The sequence below is a fragment of the Elgaria multicarinata genome, chromosome 21 (genome assembly GCF_023053635.1).
Source record: "Elgaria multicarinata webbii isolate HBS135686 ecotype San Diego chromosome 21, rElgMul1.1.pri, whole genome shotgun sequence".
NCBI classification, from domain to species: Eukaryota; Metazoa; Chordata; class Lepidosauria; order Squamata; family Anguidae; genus Elgaria; species Elgaria multicarinata.
In genome coordinates this window covers 579,846-599,484 of record NC_086191.1, presented here as the reverse complement: position 1 = coordinate 599,484, position 19,639 = coordinate 579,846, and the positions used below count along the sequence as shown (strand labels likewise).

The 19,639-nt window shown below is 46.7% G+C and overlaps 1 protein-coding gene across 1 annotated transcript in view; it reads right to left on the bottom strand.

The window, feature by feature from the left end:
* Positions 1 to 5,966: 5,966 nt before the first annotated feature.
* BCAN (brevican) overlaps positions 5,967 to 19,639 on the bottom strand; it is a 44,694-nt gene continuing 31,021 nt past the window's right edge. Inside the window, exons 8-13 of the mRNA XM_063146224.1 lie at positions 14,007 to 14,114; positions 13,271 to 13,429; positions 12,339 to 12,421; positions 9,864 to 10,008; positions 8,509 to 8,691; positions 5,967 to 6,157 (exon numbers count right to left, since the gene is read on the bottom strand). Coding sequence (XP_063002294.1) covers positions 6,135 to 6,157; positions 8,509 to 8,691; positions 9,864 to 10,008; positions 12,339 to 12,421; positions 13,271 to 13,429; positions 14,007 to 14,114 — 701 coding nt within the window. The 3' untranslated portion in view covers positions 5,967 to 6,134. The remainder of the gene's footprint in view (positions 6,158 to 8,508; positions 8,692 to 9,863; positions 10,009 to 12,338; positions 12,422 to 13,270; positions 13,430 to 14,006; positions 14,115 to 19,639) is intronic.

Genomic DNA, 19,639 nt, shown 5'->3' with positions numbered 1-19,639 from the left:
ATTATTGCTCATGGGGCAGACCACCCAGACTTCGACACGATCATGTCTGTGAATGTGTATGCATCAGAACTACTTTATTCAAGTTACACCTCTTCCTATTTCTTGCTGCAGTTAATACTGTACTTTGGGTGGTTTTAGTAGTAAAGTTAGTAACTTTACTGCAGTGCCCATTAACATTATAAATGGCTGCTTGGACATATCTTCCAAGATGCTTTTCAACATGAGAACATCAGAAAAGCCCTGCTGGATCAGACCAGGGTCCATCTAGGCCAGCATCCTGCATGCTGACCACAGTGGCCGACCAGCTGTCAACCAGGACACCGTGCAGGAGCATCCTGCCACCCAGGTTCCCCAGCATCTGGAGGTAGGACACGGGCAGGGTTCCACGCTCCTCCTCGTTATTTTTAAAATCTCAACTAGGCACTTGTTCTGACTTTTTCTTCCTCCAACTTTTCCACAGTTTTGGAGAGAGGAACCCCCAAATCAAGTTATCCATTGCCCCTTGTGTTCAATCCCTCTCTCCCTCCCTCCCTTTGTAGGAGCACATAGCTGTGCATGTATTTTTGGTGCTGAGCACCTGGACAAGGAGACGGCATGGCTGCATGAGGGGGTGGGCCTAAAGCGATGGGACACAGGATGCTGCCCTTGGGGAGGAGTGGCAGTGAAGACGTTTCCATTTCCATGATTCTTCTCAGAATTGATCAGATTTTCATCCCATCTGTCCTCCAAGGACAGCTTGCAATGTTCTGCCCTCACAACAAGTCTGAGGGAGGCTAGGTATGGAAAGGAGAAGCCTTTGAGGCCACTGGGAATCCTGCAGGACTGTGGTCCCAGAGGTGCGTAGGCCTTTGAGCACATAGGGTGCTTCCAGATGAGTCTTTTATGGTGCAATCGATGACTTGCCTCATTCACAGAATGTTACAGGGAGGCTACAGGATGTCGCCTTCCACTCGTAACCCTCCCATGTTGTCCCACTGCTGCTTCTGTCATTTCTTTTACTGCAGAAAATTTGTTAAGGAGAAAAACACAGAAAAGCTGTCCACTGCCTTCTGACTGCTAGGAGCACTGGCAGGGCTCCACTTTCCATGCATCGCTGGTCAATGCACAGATGTTGTGAGGGAGGCTGGGGGCATGCAACATTGGGAGAAGGGCCTGGAAGCACCTCCTTGCCTTATATCTCAGTATTTAGGGCTACCACCTGCAAAGGTCTCCTATCACATGTAAAGAAGGTGGGTGAACAGGCCTCTAGAACCAGGGTCATGATGATCTGTAAGATGCCCCTGTCTGTTGGTGGTTGCAGGTTCAGTCTGAGATCTGGGAGCAGAAAGAAGCTGTGGGGCAGAATGTTTGGGAGTGAGATGGGGCGGAATCCATGGCCAGGGGGTCCATTCCAAAAGTGAGAAGCAAATATAACGGCAGGAAAGAGACAAGCGGAGCAGCTCTAAGGTCCATGTGGAGCAAGAGAGCAAAGCATTCATCCAGGAAGAAAGGAAGGCAGCCATGAGGGAGAGGCTGCAGGAGGAGAGCAAACCATTTGCCATTGGCAGCAAGCCTGGTAGTGCAGTCGTGGGCCTGTTCAGATGACAAGCTAAGCCAGGGCTAGACCGCTAACCCTTTTGCAGCAAGTGGATAGTGAGCATGTTTAAACTGTGGTTATGTAGCCATCATGGTTAGGAAAGGTTCACACAGTACACTAAGCCATAATATTTAGCTCACTAAGCCATGCGGCCCTGTGGCACAGGCTGAAGGCCCGTCTTCTCCAGCCACCCTGAGACCTCCCCATTGGGAGACCATTCATGCAGTGTCACTAGGGCAAGGGCCAGAGAGCCATACGCTTCCCTCCCATCAATGGTGATAAAGTTCCATGAAAAGTGTACGTTCTCTGCCCTGCCCCTGGCTTTGTGATGTGGGCTAGGCTGTGCTTCAAAAGACCTGAGAACCTATTCAAGTGCAAACAAGAATTTCCTCACGGCGCGAGTTAGGACCATCTCTCAACAGCTACTAATAGCAGCAAATGCATTCTTGGGGCTGGATCGTTCTGTAGCCAAAATGGCCCCATGCACGCATATCAGTAAGCTTAGTGGTTTGCAGAAGTACAAAAATATTGAGGGAGGGGGACTGAGGGGGGCTCTCTCCCTCAAACAGCTCCATGGTGACTGAGCATGCTCAGTGTGCATGTGATGCTGACTGACGGAAAAGGGTGGGGGGAGAGGGAACAGAATGGCATCCCTTGGGAAAGGGCCTGGCTGGTTGGCACTGTATTGCTCCATTTTGTTCCAGGTCTTTTGATAGCTCCTGTTTAGAGGGTGTATCCCTCTGAATACCACAGCACAGGTGAGGGCTGCTGGTATCACATCCTACAGGTAGGCTTCCCGGAAACAAGATGCTGACTCTTGATCTGATGCAGAAGGGCAATTCTTTGGTTTGTACAGAGGAGCACTAAAACACGTAAACTGGCATTGCCGCTAGCCATGGTAGCCAAACAGGACCTCCATGGTGAGAGGCAGCCTGCGAATCAGGTACTGGGAGGTCTGTTGCCTTCATGCCTTGGCTGTGGATGTTGCTTTGGAGAATCTGTTTGCAAGCAGGTTGTTGGATATGACAAAGCAGCAGAGGCACAGTTGCGTTCGAAAAGCGTAGGCACCTTGGCACTTTAATAAAACTTTTGCTAATATTTATGTTTGAAGATTACTTGGTTCCACCCTTGCCTTTGGCTATTTTTTACTCCCCCACGGGGTTTTCCTTGCTTTTGCCCCATCCATAGGAACAGCTGCAGGGAGCTTGTGCCTGAAAGAACACCTAGAAGGAGAACTCTGAAACTAAGAAAACTTTGCTTGTGTTTGGCTTTTGTCCTCCTCCCTCCCCGTCCCTTTTCCTTTTGTGTCATGTCTTTTAAATTGTAAGTATGAGAGCAGCAGCTGTCTCATCATTAATCCTTGTAAGCACTTCTGTGGGAGCCCTTTTTTGGCTGAAGAGTAGGGGGTGGATGCTGTAAATAAATAAATAAACGAACTAGATGAACTCTTGGTCTGATCCAGTAGGGTACTTAGATTTATTTAATGTACTTCTAATGGGATATAGTTAAGGGGGAGTGGAAAGGGAATCAGTGCCTCAGGCGGCCATTTCCAAAGCAGCAAATCTGCGAACGGGCAGAATAACGTGCCACCCCAAAGACTGAGTGATGAAACAATGAAACGCCCGAAGAGATGTATGTGCATTTGTGAACCAGGCCTTGGAATGGATGATCCCTGAGATCAGAGCAATGATTCCACCTGCTCATCCATGGAAGACCAAATTGCCATAAGTCCCTGCACAGGGGACCCAATGCCCTGAGCGCGTGTATTTTGGCAGACTGATGTGCCTCTTTTTGTGCGCACTGCAACCCCCAATGACCAGCGTTGCCAGTGCAAACACAGCCACACAGACCCTGCACTGAGCAGGGGGTTGGCCTGAGAGGCCCCTTCCAACTCTACTATTCTATGAAAGTCTCAGCTCTGCTACAGTGTGGATCAGACTTCCCCAGCCTGGGGCCCTCCAGCTGTTTTGGACTATGGACCTGTTTAGACAACACACAAAACCATAGTTAGGCCACCAACCCTTTTGCAGCAAATGGTTACTGCTGGCTACATTGGTTACTGAATGGTCACTGCTGGTTATGGTGGCTACATAACCACAATTTAAACTGTGGTTATGTAGCCACCGTGGTTAGGAATGGTTCAAGCGACACGCTAAGTTATGGTTCACACGATACGCCAAGCCATAAGGTTTAGCTCAAAATGCTTAACCACTGTGGTTCAGCATGTCATCTGAACAGGGTCTATATTTTCCATTTTCCCTGACCATTGGCCATGCTGCCTAAGGCTGATGGGAATTGTAGTCCAAAGGATCTGGAGGGCACTGCATTGCAAAAGGCTGATGTAGAGTTTATACTAAAGTTGATGGCTTGTGAGGGCAGGAAGGGAGGAAGAGACGCCGAAAAGGTGCTGGCATTCTCATGGATTCTAGGGGGATGAGAGCATCTAACTCTGCCAAGGAGACCCAAATGCTCCCTCCTGTCTGCTCAGGCCACCTTCCAACAAAAAGATGATGGCCAGAGAACAGAAGACTCTGAAAATGCTTTCCTTGGTTGGTTTAACCCCCACCCCAAGCTAGATCCAAGGCTCAAAGCCACAGTACAGCCTTGCATGGTGAAAGATCCACCCTCAGTGTCCAGAAGGATCTCCAAGACAGGGTTGGAGAGGAACTTTGCTTGAGACCCTGGAAAGCAACTACCAGCCAGCGAAGAAACCATTAGGCTAGATGGACCACTGATTCAGCTGAGCTAAAGTATCGCCCTGCAGAAAAGGTGTGTTGAAATTGCGGGCATATCAGGTGCAAATTGTCCCCTCCACGGCACCTGGATTGGGTTTCTTTGCCTCAGTTTTGCAACATTGCTCTGGGCTGTTTTGTGCATCCCTGACTTGACGGTGGATGAGGAAACCAGCCTGGTATGTATAACTGAGGCTCGGTTTGGAGAACTCTGAGGAGGTAGTCTCTGCCAGAGATGCCTCCCTGGATACTCAGTTCGGCACAAATATAGATTAGAGGGCTGAGGAGGGGAGAGTTCCTCTGGGCTACAGAAATGCTCCTTCTCTTCAAGCTTCCTGTCTGTTCGATGGTGGCTACATACCTGGGCACTCAGGGCTGATTTGGGATTTTGTTGGTCCAGGCTGGGGCTGATGTGTCCAGGGCAGCTCAGGACTTCATGGCTGCCAGAACACTGCTGGAGCTGTCCCAAAATGTCATTGGCCCAATGCAGGCAGTTTGCCACATTCTCGATCTTGGTTTTCTCTACTAGACAGCAGGATAGTGGTCTGAAGGTGGGAATCTTATATCGATCAATTCCCTTGGCATGGTCAGACCATTTCCTGCTGGGATTTAGGCTGTCAACCACAATTCCTCTTTCCAGGAGTGTGTGTGTATATGTGTGCACACGTGCGCTAATAGGATGCTCCACCTCCAGAGGTTCTTGGATTCCAGAGGGCTCTGGGGGATTTTTCAGACAGTACGGTGGACACGCCTGTCAAAGCCCGGGCCACGCTGTGCAATATGGAGATGGCCCGGTACTTGATACAATCACTGGAGATGGAGATGGCCCGGTACTTGATACAATATGGAGATGGCCCGGTACTTGATACAATCACTCCTGAGCATCCTGCCTGGCTGTTCAGAACCCCTCCTGCTCCTTGCCGCAGGCAGGAAAGCAAGCTGGAAGGCGACTGGAAAGCAGCCAGAGGAATCCAATAGAATGCAAGTGAGAGATCCTGGTGATGCCTACCCTGCAGCAGAGATGAAAGCAAAGAAGGAGGTCTCCTCCTTCAATACTGCAGACTCTCAGTGTCATCCAGCAGAGATTCCAGAGTGGTTTGGAGTTTCTTGGGTTCTGGCCCAGTGGGAGACCTGACAGAACCTTTGATAGCATGCTGTGCCATGTTTGCAAGACAGTTTGATGACAAAATCTGGCAGTGTAAAGAATGGGCCCCTTCTAGGCAGGGCCACTCCAAAACATTTTGCTGCCTGAAGCAAAGGGCAAGATGGTTTCCCTTCCCAGGCCACGTGCTGAAGCCAGCTGGACTGGCAGCTGAGTCTGACTTCAGCACTGGGGATGGGACAATGTCCCTCCACCACACCTGGGGCAGCAGGCTAGCCAAGGGGCCCAGGAAAGATTGTGTGGATACAATCTCCTCCTCCACTAGAATGAACAAACAGCCAGAGAATCCAGGAGCAGCAGCAGCCAGAAGGCTGCTCCCATCATCTGCCGCCTGAGGCAATCATCTCACTCTGCCTAATGACAGGGCCGGCCCACGCCTGCTCCAAAACCTACTGGTGAGCATGTAAAATCCATTTTGAGGGGAAAAAAGTATGCTCTTTGCACAAAGTAAAAAGTTATATTTTATCGTCTCGCTGAGAAGGAGGGTTTTTTTAAAGGAAATATTTAGTTATTAGGATTTCTTTATATATACATACACGTAATAAAAAAAGAAGGGGATAGAAGGCACCATTGTCATTTCAGGGTGGTTTTCCATGATGATTCATACAAAATCACTCCTGACTTGATCGTGAATCTGGGATGAAAGACAGTCTCTGATGAATCTTCAGTCCTGGTCTTGCTCTATCCCTTCAAGGCGGAACGGTGGGGGTGGGGGGAGAGAAGAGGGGAGGGAAAGGCACAGGTCACATGAATGATTGTACGTTCTAGCAAGAGGTGGACTAAGTCTCTCTCTCTCTCTCTCTCTCTCTCTCTCACTCACACTCACACTCACACTCACACTCACACACACACACACCAAATGCAACTAGGAGCACAATCGTCAGAGCCTATTTCTCCTACCAGCAACTGTTGCCCAGGCGCCTCCCAACAAGCTGCACCTGTATTGGTTTGTTCATTTGCTCCACAACAGGTTTTCCTGCAGTTCTTCCAGTTAAATATATTCTAGGAGAACAGAATTGTCCTTCAATTTGTTAATATTAACAGTTCAAAATGAGCCTCAGCAGAATGTGAAATGGCTACACAAGAGAACACCGCTGCGTGAATGTCCTAATAGCGCAGTTTTGAACTATATATGTTGCTATTTTCATGTTCATAATTGTAATTGTGTAACCTCACAGGGGGATGTATATTATATTGTACCATGTATGTTTTGAAGTTCTTACACATGAAGTGCTGCTTTTCTGAAGAAACTGTGCATGTCGAAACAGGATTGAAACCAGATTCCTGTAAAAGCTTTGCTCATCTGTGGTTAATAACATTCATGCTTCAGTGTTACCTTGTGTTTGCATAATATCTCTTAAATGTGTGTGTGTGTGGGGGGGAGTTGTGTGTGCTTTTGTTTAATTACCTTGTGTTACACTCAGCCATTTTTGTCATGTTGTTATATACCATTTTTCAACTGCATTGGTTTGCCTATTCCCCCCTTCTTTGTCACCCTTTGCAAACATCGCCCTTCTGTATTTTTGTGCAGTTGTATGCTTATTAGCATTTACTTTTTGGCCTTAGCAAGGACAGAGGCAGCATGTAAAGACTAGGGGTGTGCAAAGTGGGTCTTATCTGCCTCAAAATTCAATCTGGAGCTCCGTAGAAGTGTTTCCGGGGCGGGTCCCTATCTCTGCCTCATCGAATTACCTGTCGAAGAACTGTTCAGTATTTGGGTAACCAGTATTAACAGAAAGTGCTAAGCACGATAATAAATAAGTAAATATATTAATAAATGCCACCACAGCAGCACACAGCTTGCCCCAACCTCAGAGAGGACAGGAGGAGGGGGCACCCCCTCCCCCACGGTCGGGCACATTGAGTGAGTTGAGTCAAGGCAACAACAACAACAGCTTCCCCAAAGGAGGCTACATGGGAGGAGGAGGACACACACACACACCCCTACTCTGGAAGCCCAGCCAGCCCATAGGAAAGAAAGCTACAGCACGTCAAACCATTAAGGGGAAACCATCATCATCATCATCGCGCAACCCAGCCCTGCAAGGCAGGACGGGCAGGCACATTGAAGGAAAAAGCTTTGACACAACAGGCAGGCACATGTGCACACACTGGGGGTGAAACAGGTGGAACAGTTCTCTCTCTTCTCTCTCTGCAAAGAAACAATCATCTCAAGATCTCATAGATCTCTCTCTCTCTCCACTAAGAGCTCCATCCGACAAGCGTTTTATTGCGCACTCATTACTGGGCACTTACAGAGTTTGCTCAGGTTCCTCTGTCTGCCTCCCGCTCACCTTCCACCCCTTCTGGCCTTCCTTTTGCAACAAAAAAACCCCTCGTTAAGTCTGATGTATTTTTAAACACGGAATTGCTGCTCTCCTGCTGTGTGCAGGAGAAGCAGCACGATTAGAACAGCGGACTGAATTGTGCTCGTTGTGTTCTTCCTCTTTTGAAAGAGGAAGTAACAGGAATGAAAACACGGGCGGAGAAGCGATGGTAAGGAGTGTGTGTGTGTGTTCCCTCCCCCCCCATGTGATGGAGCCTTAAATCTCAGTTTGCAAACAAACACACACACCCCATCTCCCTCTGCACTGTGTGTGCAAAGATAAAAGAATCTCTCTCTCTCTCTCTCTCTCTGACCTTACCAAGAACAGCAGTGGCATGAGCACGTGGAATCAGGGGCCGTGAGAAAATTCCCTCCCCCGAACACTGCGATTGGAGGAGAACAGAACACGGTCACAGACAACGCTGTGGTAATTCCTAATTGGTTAGCCACAGATGTCAATATCAAAGCTACCCCTCACCCCACTCAGTGTCTTCCAAATATGGAGATATTCAATTTAGACACCCACACCCACACACAAATGCTTGGATAATTATGGAGACTTTTGAAGCACTGATTGGGCATGTCTCCGCTCAGATATTAATCAATAGGTTCGAAGCGGCCAATCTTTGCTCTGGGAGATCGAATGCTCTGCGGAAGTTCACGGTTACTAGATAATTCCAGGGTGGCGTGCACACCCCTAGTAAAGACTTACTTGGGATACAGGTGAATTGTGGCTGCTCCCACTGGCCATTCTCCTGGCACCTGATGACAGGTGAGTGGTGCTGAGAAAACCCTTCTTGACACCAGTACCGGATGACAGAATTGATTTCGTAACGCTGCTTTGGTTTGCCAAATATTTGGGCATCTGCCACCTTAGGGGGTAAGCTGCATGACACTGGAGAGAAAGTGAAAAGATTAAATATTTATTTATAAATATTTATTTATAACTTCTTAATTATGTGCTTGAACCATGCTTCCAAAAGGGATGGACTCTTAACTATATGTTTTTAGATGGGCAACAATCATATACTATAGTGTGTAGCCACATTTTATATAAGTCTTACACAAAACAAGCTCTGTCACACAGAGGAGGGCCAGGATCTCTTCTTGATCCTCCCAGAGTGCAGGACACGGAATAACGGGCTCAAGTTAAAGGAAGCCAGATTCCGGCTGGACATCAGGAAAAACTTCCTGACTGTTAGAGCAGTGCGACAATGGAATCAGCTACCTAGGGAGGTTGTGGGCTCTCCCACACTAGAGGCATTCAAGAGGCAGCTGGACAACCATCTGTCAGGGATGCTTTAGGGTGGATTCCTGCATTGAGCAGGGGGTTGGACTCGATGGCCTTGTAGGCCCCTTCCAACTCTGCTATTCTATGATTCTATGATTCTATATACCATGGTGACACACAGCCTAAGGCAACACCAACAAAGTTACAAGCCTCAGAGAGCTTTGTGTAGTCATCAATACCTTCAGTACAGTGTCCTTTAGGAGCACGCACACCTTCACATTCCGCTGAGGTACAACACATGGTCAAATGTGATTCCCCATACCAATAATAGCCAATGTATTTAGAAATGAATGAGCATTGTACCACACCCGTTGGAACACCCCAAATAATACATCCACTACTCCAGGAGAGTCTCCTCCATGAAACAGCAAAGAACTGCATCGAACCAACTGTCCACAACAATCCAAGAGGCTTCCTTTCATTGTTCTCAAATTCCCATAAATAGGAGAAGGATCAGGTCAATGTTTTGCCTCCTGGAACAATACCCAGAACAGAAGTCCAACGATGTTGTCACCCCTTAGATCATTTCTCTTGCAAAGAACTCTGCATATACTCTGAAACTCAAGATCCTACTCAACCAGGTAAAGTGCCTTACTGTTGATTTTCCTGGCACTGGGCCGAAAGGAGGTGGGTGGGTAGGTGGGTGGGTCCTTGCAGGGGAACCTAGAGGGGTCAGGCCTGTGGTAGCAGCAGCCCATCAGGGTGCTTTCTGGAGAACGCATAAAACGGGCTCTGCCATTGGGGAAAGGCTCTGCTCCCACATCGGCCAGACTCACCTAGCCCCATCTTGCAAGTGTAGGACAGGTGGTAGTTACAGGGCACGTCACTCCACTTCCCTTCGTCATGCCAGACAATCACCACACAGTTCTCTCCAGAGAGGAAGTAGCTGTCCGGCTGCCCAGGGTGCCAGTTCTCATACAGCTGCCCGAGGGAGAGAGAAAAGAGGCAGTCAATGGGGGCAGGTGGGAACAGGCCCAGGCCGGCCCTCTGTCATGTGGCTGAAAGGTTTGCTCCACCGGCTGCCAGCTGACCTGCAAGCCTGTCCTGCGCTGTGGTGAAAACCATCAAGTTGCTCCTTTGGCTCAAAGTGTATTATAGGGCCATGAGGTTTTTCTACCAAGTGAGTTATCAACAGTTCCAAACAGAGCACAGCAGCAGCTGTGCCCTGGAGCACATACATGCGTGTGCACTTTTGCCCAAGAGGCAAGAGGCGGTCACTCAGAGGGCCTTCCTAAAAGGGCTACAACAAGGGAATCTAGGGAAGGGGGCAGATGGTGGGGAGGCTGCAAAGGGGGAAACTGGTGAGGGGGCCTGCTCAGATGAGTCGTTTTTGGTCTGCTCCAAAATAGGCATTAAAGGGCAGAAAGATCCCTCCCGGCCCCTGTCACAAGGGTGGTGCTTTGGCACTGCGAGGCCTCCAGCTCCTGCACCGCTGCATGGGAAGGAACACAAGTGCAGACTTTTGTCACAGCTGCGGCAGCGCTGAGCACCAGCAGGGATGGGGGAGGAATGAGGCAGCCAGAGGAGGATGAGAAGAGGGCTGCAGGGCACCCGAACCACCTCTCCTCCCTCTGACTGCCCTAACCCTTCCCCCATTTTTAATTATTATCTGTATCTGCGCAGCTTCACGGACACAGATTTTAAAAATGGGGGAACGAACGGACCCCGTTCCTCTCCTCCATTATTATTATTATTATTATTATTATTATTATTATTCCACGCTTTCACACACACACACACATTTTGCCAGGGAAAAATGGTTTGGGCCCCCCATTTCTGGACATGTCTGGGTAAAACCGGACTTACGGTCACCCATTATTAATTATTATTATTATTATTATTATTATTATTATTATTATTATTATTATTATTTTGTAAACCGCCCAGAGAGCTTCGACTATGGGGCAGTATATAAATGTAATAAATAATAAATTATTATTATTATTCTCATCTGCGAAGCTACACAGATACAGATAAAAAAAATTGGGGAGAGAGGAACGGGGCCCATTCCTCTCCTCCCTATTTATTTATTTATTTATTTATTTATTTACCAGGGGGCTCTCATGAGCTCCTGGAGGTCTGCCTCCTTCCCTGTCCAGCCCATGGCAACCAATCCTGAGGTTGTGACATGCCTCCAGACAAAAAAGTCGGGGTAAGTGCCCGACTTTTTTCAGCAGAGTTTCTGGGGATTGCCCCTGGATGGCTTCGCAATGGCAGCTGCATCATGTAGATGACCTGCTGCTACTGTGAATCCACCCCATGGCAAACCCATCGCTTAGACAAGCCCCCAGCTAACGTTCTCACATTTATTCTCCAAAATTGCCCCCTCCTGGTCCACAACAGTCAGAACAATTTCTTCAAAGTTTTCTGAATACAGTTTCCTAAAAACTTTGTGCTTCATGATTACGAAGTTTAATGATTACAAAGTCTCTTTGACTCTCTACATCGTTTAAATGGAGAGCCCCATCTACCCTATTTCTTCGATTCTAAGACACATTTCCCCCCCCATATAAACATCTCTAAAAATGGGGTGCGTCTTAGAATCAAGGGTGTGTCTTAGGTTTTTTTTTCCTGTTGGTGGTACTGAAATTAGTGTGCGTCTTACAATTGAAGAATTATTATTATTATTATTATTAATAATAATAATTAATATTAATAATTAATAATTAATAATAATAATTTAATTTTTGTGAACCGCCCAGAGAGCTTCGGCTATTGGGCGGTATAAAAATGTAATAAATAAATAAAAAAATAAATAAAATATTATTTATTTATATAGCACCATCAATGTACATATTAGTAAAAAAATTAAAATAAAGTTAAAACATTTATTTTATTTATTTTATTTATTTAATGCATTTTTATAACTCCATTCTTCTTTTCCAAGTAATTGATGAAAGGTCTGACAGACCTGATAAATTCAAATACTTAGGGCCAGGGGGGAAAAGAAAAGTTCAACTCATAAAAGCAACTTTATTGGGGTGCTGCAGTAACGCAGGGGTGTGTGTGTGTGTGTGTGTGTGTGTGTGTGTGTGTGTGTGTGTGTGTGTGTGTGTGTGAGAGAGAGAGAGAGAGAGAGAGAGAGAGAGAGAGAGAGAGAGAGAGAGAGAGAGAGAGAGAGAGAGAGAGAGAGAGAGAGAGAATATCCAGCCAGTTGACCGGACAACATTTCTAGATTTCAGTTCGCTCCCGCCTTGCCCAGAGTTCCCTTGGGTGGCCTGTACAAGGCAGCCTTTGCAAGCCTCACTTACCAGAGGGCTCCCATCAGACCACTGGAAATCCCCTTCAATTGTCCGGTCATTCAAGCCAATCCATTGATATTCCTTGTACTGATCTGGAATCCGAAAATGGTTGTGGTTGGATGAAGAAGAACGAAGTACAAAGAGAGCAACAGAAAACACAAGTGAACACATGGAGTTGTTACCCTGCTGTACCATGAGGTGACCCTAGGTGGCTGCGTAGGGCAGCACTTCAGAAGAAGTTGCTTCGTCATGTGGAAGAGTTATTTGAGCTTTTTAAAAAGATATATAGAGAACATTAATTATGGGGTAGATTAGAAATATAACAAATAAATAAATGAATAAGAACGGTAAGCCACTTCTTCATCAATAATAAAAGCTACCCAGTACAACAGCTAAAATACAAAATGATAGTACATTCCTTTCCAGATGGCAGCTTGGAATCCCGTATTTTGCTGCTCACGGACAGCAGAAGGCAAGGAAGGCTGTGTGTGATCATGCTACAAAGAGTGGCTGCATATTAAAGTATAGACGTGGAGTTTTCCATTCCCCCCAAATGGAAATGGAGGCCCATTAATAATGATAATAATAATAATAATAATAATAATAATAATAATAATAATAATAATAATATAATATATGTATCCTGCCTTTTGCCCAATGACCTCAGATATCCTTCTTTCTTGGACAGTGGGCATAAAATCAGATACAACTCAGGTATACTTCAACTAGCTCATGTAAGTGTTTGCACATCTAGCAACAGAACATTTTCCACCTGTGAGAGAGTAAATTAAAGACAATCAGACCGAAGGTGGGTTCAGGACCATTGTGTACACTACAACAGCTACATCAGAATTGAACCTGCAAGATTACTTGGGCATCCTGAAATGAACTAAACCCATGGCAGAGAATTTGGATTCTCTAAAAGCCCGCAGCAGCCGTACTGTTGATGAAGCTCTGCTCTTCAGGTGTCATGATATTAGCAAGGTGCCCTCCATGCTTCCTGCACTGGGTCTCAGCATCCTCCCAGCTCCTCCGGGTGGAAAAATGCTTGTAGCAAAACCCTTGGAAGCTATCCCAACTGGGTCGGCACCTCTCCAGATCTGGAGGAAAAGAAGGGAGAGAAACAAATACTCTGGTTCAAGCAATGCTGGCAGAGTAAAATAGGCAATACTCACTAGTCCACTTCGCAAGAAAAAGAAGCAGCTGTCATTGACTAAAGGAAGCTTTGATGAAATCGACTCCACATAAATAGAATTGGTTTGCAATATAAATAAAAATATAAATAAAATTGGTTTAAAGAAAAAAGCACACACAATTTTTCAATAGAAAGAAGCATTTTCTTTGTTTTTACATGAAGCACACAGTTGTCACAGCAGGAGGGCTTCCCCACGTGTCTCGGAAACGCCCTTTCTACAATGGCCTTTGCTGTTTGCAGTATTTATAAGGACTTGCATTAAAAATATGAATCTTTTTTTTTAAAAAACTCCTGCCTGCCTGACATCTTTTTAGTCAATCAAAATGCAATTGAATGAATGGACTAATAAAACATTACATCCCTAATATAACATGCACACGCACACAGCCCGTGACACATCAAGGAAGTCACTACAGCTGTGTTTTGCCAGGGCTAAACCCTGCAAATTTACCTTGAATTTCTCTGCCAGCCACTCTACTTACCAATCTCACAAGTTTCTCCTGCATATCCTGGTAGGCAGAGACACTCAATGCGGCCTTCTTCATCAGTGCAGGTGCCTCCATTCTTACAGGGCTCTGCCATACAGTCACCTGAAAGCAGACGGCCTGGGGTGAAGAAGATGCCCTGATCATAGAAGGTAGTGACTTTTGGGGAAATGCTTGGATCCACTGGGGAGAGCACGGCAGGAAGGCAGAGCACAGCCAATTCAACTCGGCATAGAGGTGGAGCTCTGGTGACTGATGGTCTTGCTCATGGTACCTGAGAGCTCCTTAGAGACTTACCTATCCATTCGCATGGAGAAGGGCAACTAGAATGGTGCAGGGGTGCCGAGTATTTTGCCCAGGTAAAAGCAGTTGGAGGCCTTGTAGTTTAGAAGAACAAGATGGTGTGGGGTGTGAAGCTTGAAAAAAGGATGCATCGTGTGGAGAAAATGGTGAGGGAAGGATTTTTCTCTTTAGGAGCGTTGAAAGCTGCCTTCTGCCAGGTCAGGCTGTTGATCCATCTGGCTCAGCATTATCTACCTGAGTAGCAGTGGCTCTCCAGGGTCTCAAACAGAGAAGGGCCTTCCAGATCCCTTACTCACCCAGTGATCCTTTTCCAACTGGGATGTTAGAGGTGGAATGTGGGACCTTCTCCATGCAAAGCAGGTGCTCTGCTACTGAGCAAGTCTCACGCACTTAGGACACTGGAGCTCAAAATCACCCAGTGAAGCTGACACAGGTCAGCACAGTCAAAAGAGAATTTCTACACACAACATAGTATGGGGAGGTTAGAAGAAATTACTTAGACATAATTAGTGTAAACATGTTATTCTGGTGTCTGTGTGCATGTGTGTCATATTATATATTGTAATAGGTAAAAAAAAGAAACACTGAGTTATTGAATAGTACGTACAAGCGTGCGCGCGCGCACACACACACACACACACACACACATTGTATTCTTGAATTCAAGATAAATTCCAGGAGGAATGGCTACTAGTTGTGATGGCTACATGGAACCTGCACGCATAGGCTCCCTCACAATACTACTTGCTGGGGGAAGTTAACAGGGGAGAACTATTGCCTTCATGCCATGCTGTGGGCATCCTGGAGGCATCTGACTGGCCACTGCTGGAAACAGGACACTGGGTGAGATGGACTCACCTGGTCTGATCCAGCCTCAAGGCTCTTCTTATATTCACTGCTCCTGCAGCTGCTGCTGAGATTAGAATGTGCTGCCCAGCAAGGCAAATCCCTTCATGGGCCTTACTGCCCATCTCCTTGCTGCATCATATGCTCTGAGATCCCTCCTCCTCCTCCTCCTCCTCCTCGTTTGTTTGCTCTGTCAAGGCCTTGTCTCTACTCGCAGGCTTTGATCCCATCTGGTTAGATCACAGCCTGGATATGACACTTGCTGCAGAGAAAAGGCATGTCCCTAGTGGGAAATGCCCCCCTGCAGCCCCAACACCATCCTTTAGCCACCCCACAAACCCTGCTCCACCTGCAGCCCACGTCATTGGTGCTGCCAGCATAGATGGGGGAACATGTTGGGATAACTCCTGTGGCTGAGAACTCACCACGATGATGCCAAGATGACTGGAACATCTCCACCAGCTCTGTATAAAGGAGGACTTTCAAGGCTTTGGCAGGCACAGACAGTTGGGTGAAGTGTACAGAAGAGCTGATGAGGAAGATCAAGCCAGGTTCAGATGCATTCAGCTAAGATACAGACTGGTTTTTGGTCTGGAAAATAGCTCCTTTGTTTTGAGTGTTTTTCATCTTGAGTTACCTTTTGTATGTCGGTTGCTCAGATGCAAAGAGAGCTGAGGTGAAGATTAGGACTGATTAACTGGCCACTGATGTTACAAAGACACTGGTGCCTCCCTAAAGTAGGGGTGATTAGGGGTATTTCCCTATGCTGAGGGGGCCGTGGGCATTGGTGGGATGGGGGCTCAGGTTCCTTATGGCTGAAATCCAGACAGACTTGCTGGAGAAAATTAGGCCAGAAGAATCAAAGTCCTTTGCTCTGCTGTTCCCCTCCCTTCCCACTCACCTTCCAGGTTTACCCTTGCCTTTGCCTACAGTACCCCTCAGCGAGGACTGACCCTTTGCTCAGGAGGACCATGTTATGCCCGACACTGCTGTTACTTAAAGGTCTTCAGATCAGGAAGCAGAGTGATGGGGCTGGACCTGGGCCAGGCATCCCTCCGGCTTCATTTCCCTGCTAAATCACAAATCATGCTAGGTGCCAGGTGCCTAGCCTTTCTTAGTGATGATAATCAATCACATGCATTACTCTTAGCTCATTGCAGTAAGAGTTTCAGAACATTGGCAGGACTAGCCTTTTGTGTAGGGTTCAGCTATTCCTGGTTAGCAAGGACAGTCTCTTCTCCTGGGCCTAATCTACACCATGCAGGATATTGCACTATGAAAGTGGTACATGGTACGTGTCAATGGGCCCCAACAGTTGTCAGTGTGGCTCCTGCCTTTTCTATACTGCTTTCATACTGCTCTTTAGGCCCTGCTTTTGCCTTTCAGGAATGCCTTGCTAAAATACTGTGAGTCACCAGCACTTTGATTCTGCAGGGTTTAACTCTCTCTCCAGGCTTCCAAGGTGAGTTAATTGACCTCTTAGCAGGCAGGTAGAAGCATCTCCAGTGCACACTGGACCACCAAGCCAGGCAGTCCTGAATGTTTTGAACAGTTGGTGACCTATTTAGATTTTCCTAGCATCTCTTTATGGGTTGCTTCTGACTTTAAATCAATGGAGGAGAGGTGTCTTTAGAGTAAAGCAATGCAGCAGGTAGAGTAGAGCAATGGTGGACTCAAGCAGTGACCCGCCCTTGGTATGAGCATGGGGGTGTTACAAGACATCCCTATGTCCATCAGTTAGGCTGACCCTATGAAAATGAGGACAGGGCTCTTGTATCTTTAACAGTTGCATAGAAAAGGGAATTTCAGCAGGTGTCATTTGTATATATGGAAAACCTGGTGAAATTTCCTCTTCATCACAACAGTTAAAGCTGCAGATGCCCTGCCCTCTTTTAAATCTGGTCACTCTAGTATAGCTCCTGCACCTTTAACTGTTGTGATGAAGAGGGAATTTCACCAGGTTCTCCATATATACAAATGACACCTGCAGAAATTTCCTTTTCTATGCAATTGTTAAAGATACAGGAACCCTGTCCTCCTTTTCATATTGTCACCTTACATCAGTGAAATGTGAGGTCATGGTGGTATAGTCCATAAGGACTGTCCTACATACCCAGGCATTGAACCTTTGAATCTGTTCCCAATTGGCTGACAAACAGCCTGTGCTGCTATGGCTTCTGAGATGAGAAAGACACCTGCATAGCTCAAAGAAAGTGCATTGAAAACACCATTTCATTCAAATGAAAAAGTTATCGGAACCATTCTGCACCAAGAGAACCAGAGTCTGTGCTAAGAACAGTGGGAGGGCTTTAACCTGCATGAACTAAGTAAATGTCGATTTCTTATTCGGCATTGTGGAGTCTGCATTTTCTTACTACTTTGTTGAACTGTCTTCCTGCTAGGGATGGATGTGGACTTTTGAAGGGTGGGGTGGGTGAGTCACTGAAGCCCCCACCCTCTACAAAACTGGAAATCTTTTTCATCTACCTCTCTTGAGATCCTGAGATTTGCCAGAGGTTCAGAAGCACAGCTTTCCAGTCATAGGGGACTATTTATTCATTTATTTAATTAATTTTTATACCACCCAATAGCTGAAGCTCTGTTGCTTTGTTGTTGTTTTTAAAGAAAGAAAGAAAAAAACAAGCTGAGATTCTAAGAAAGCGGAGTTCTGTGCCCAGCGCCACATTCTATGCTTTTCCTCTGATCCCACCAAATCAGAGCATACATATGGCCCTAAACATATTACCTCCTTACACTACAACCCTACACATGTCTACTCAGAAATAAATCCTGCTGAGCACAATGGGGTTTGCTCCCAGGAAAGTCGCTGCAGGACTGCAGCCCAAAGAGATTACTATGGCTAAGGCCTGGAATCAAAGCTCACTAGATGACCTTGGGCTTCAGCCTCACCTACCCCAAAAGGTTGTTTATCACCCTAAGACCTTGGAGGAAAGGTAGGATAAATTCTAATGACATAATTAAATAAAAAATCTGTGTCTGCCAGTGGGGCCAGCATGGCTGACTGCTCTTTCCGACAAAAACATCCGCTGCACATAGAACATTAGCACATGTTCTTTATTTATCTGGATATGGAGAAGCATTCCCATTGCACAATGACCCCCCATGTGCAACCCATAAGAGCAGCAGCAGGAAGAGCAATCCAGATTTATTACCTCCATGAGAACTATGCTAAGGAGGGTCGGAGGAGGTCCTGCAGCAGCAGGTGAAGTCAAACAGAAAGAGAGGCGCTCACAGCACATCTCTCCTCAGCGCAGGCTGAGCCAGGCTTGTTGCAAACTTGTTTCCATCTGAAACACCAGCAGTGACTGGAACATGAGTGCAACCATTAGTCTTGTGCTGCCCTTCCCTCCCAGCCTCTGGAAAACTGCTCCACCGTGTTGCTGCCTATTGTTTGGTTTTGTGAAGACTAGCATGACTGTTCATGCGCTTCTCAATTCATTTGTTACATCATCATCATCATCTTCATTTAAAAAGAAGAAGAAACCTTTTCTTAAAGAGCAAAACTGCATCAGAGATCTTAGAGGGAAGTTTCCTGATGACAACGCAGGTGGATGGACATCCAACTCTGCAAGCAGCCAAGGTGTCCTTGCAGAGCTCTTCCTTTGCAATGATGCTGGGGAAGATGAAAGATGCTTGAACTAAAGAAGCAGAGGAAGTTTCCAACTTGGCCTCCACCATGCTATGTGGCCCCCGCCTTGCAGGGACGAGCAGAACTCCGTTCTATTCTTGTTCTGATATTCCAAGATCCTTTTTCTTTTAATTTAAACATGGTTTAAATTTTTTGTAAAATTTCAGAAATATGCGTTCAGAAGAACCGTGGATTCTGATTATTTGGAGGTCCTCTCCAGTAGACACATCTGGCATTCAGGAACCTCACAATCTTGGACAGAACCTGGCAGAGTCCATAAGCATCCCTACTGTCTTTGCTCTCAGTGTGGTCTCCAAGGAAGGGAAAAGTAGTGAAGAGCAAGTGGCCTCAGGAACATCTCATCATTAGCTCCAACATTTCAAGCTTCATGAGTACTCTTGTTTTTCTGAGAATCCTCTAAGAAAGCTTGGAATGCTGGTACACCTGGGTGAGCTCCTTACCAGCCTTTTGGCCCCCACCTCGGTGTCATTGGGGCCCTATAGATTTATCACTATCCGTTGCTCCTGGGATGCATCATGGGCCAGAAGGCATGGCATTGAACTGGGCATGAGCAAACTACAACTCCCATGTATCCCAGCAACAACAAACGTTCCTGGTAAGTATCCCCACCTACAAGGCCTCTGCCATTGCCAGCTATCCCTTGATGCTTCCAGCCCCCATCCTGCCCCCCCCCCACTTTGCAAGGGTAGGTTAGCTTGGGGAAAGAGAGGGTGGCTGGCAGTTAGCCCATTATAAGTTGAGCCCAAACTTTGGTGGAGTTGTGAGCTTGGCTCATATTGGACTCAGGTGAGCAAACCCTGGAGATCGACAT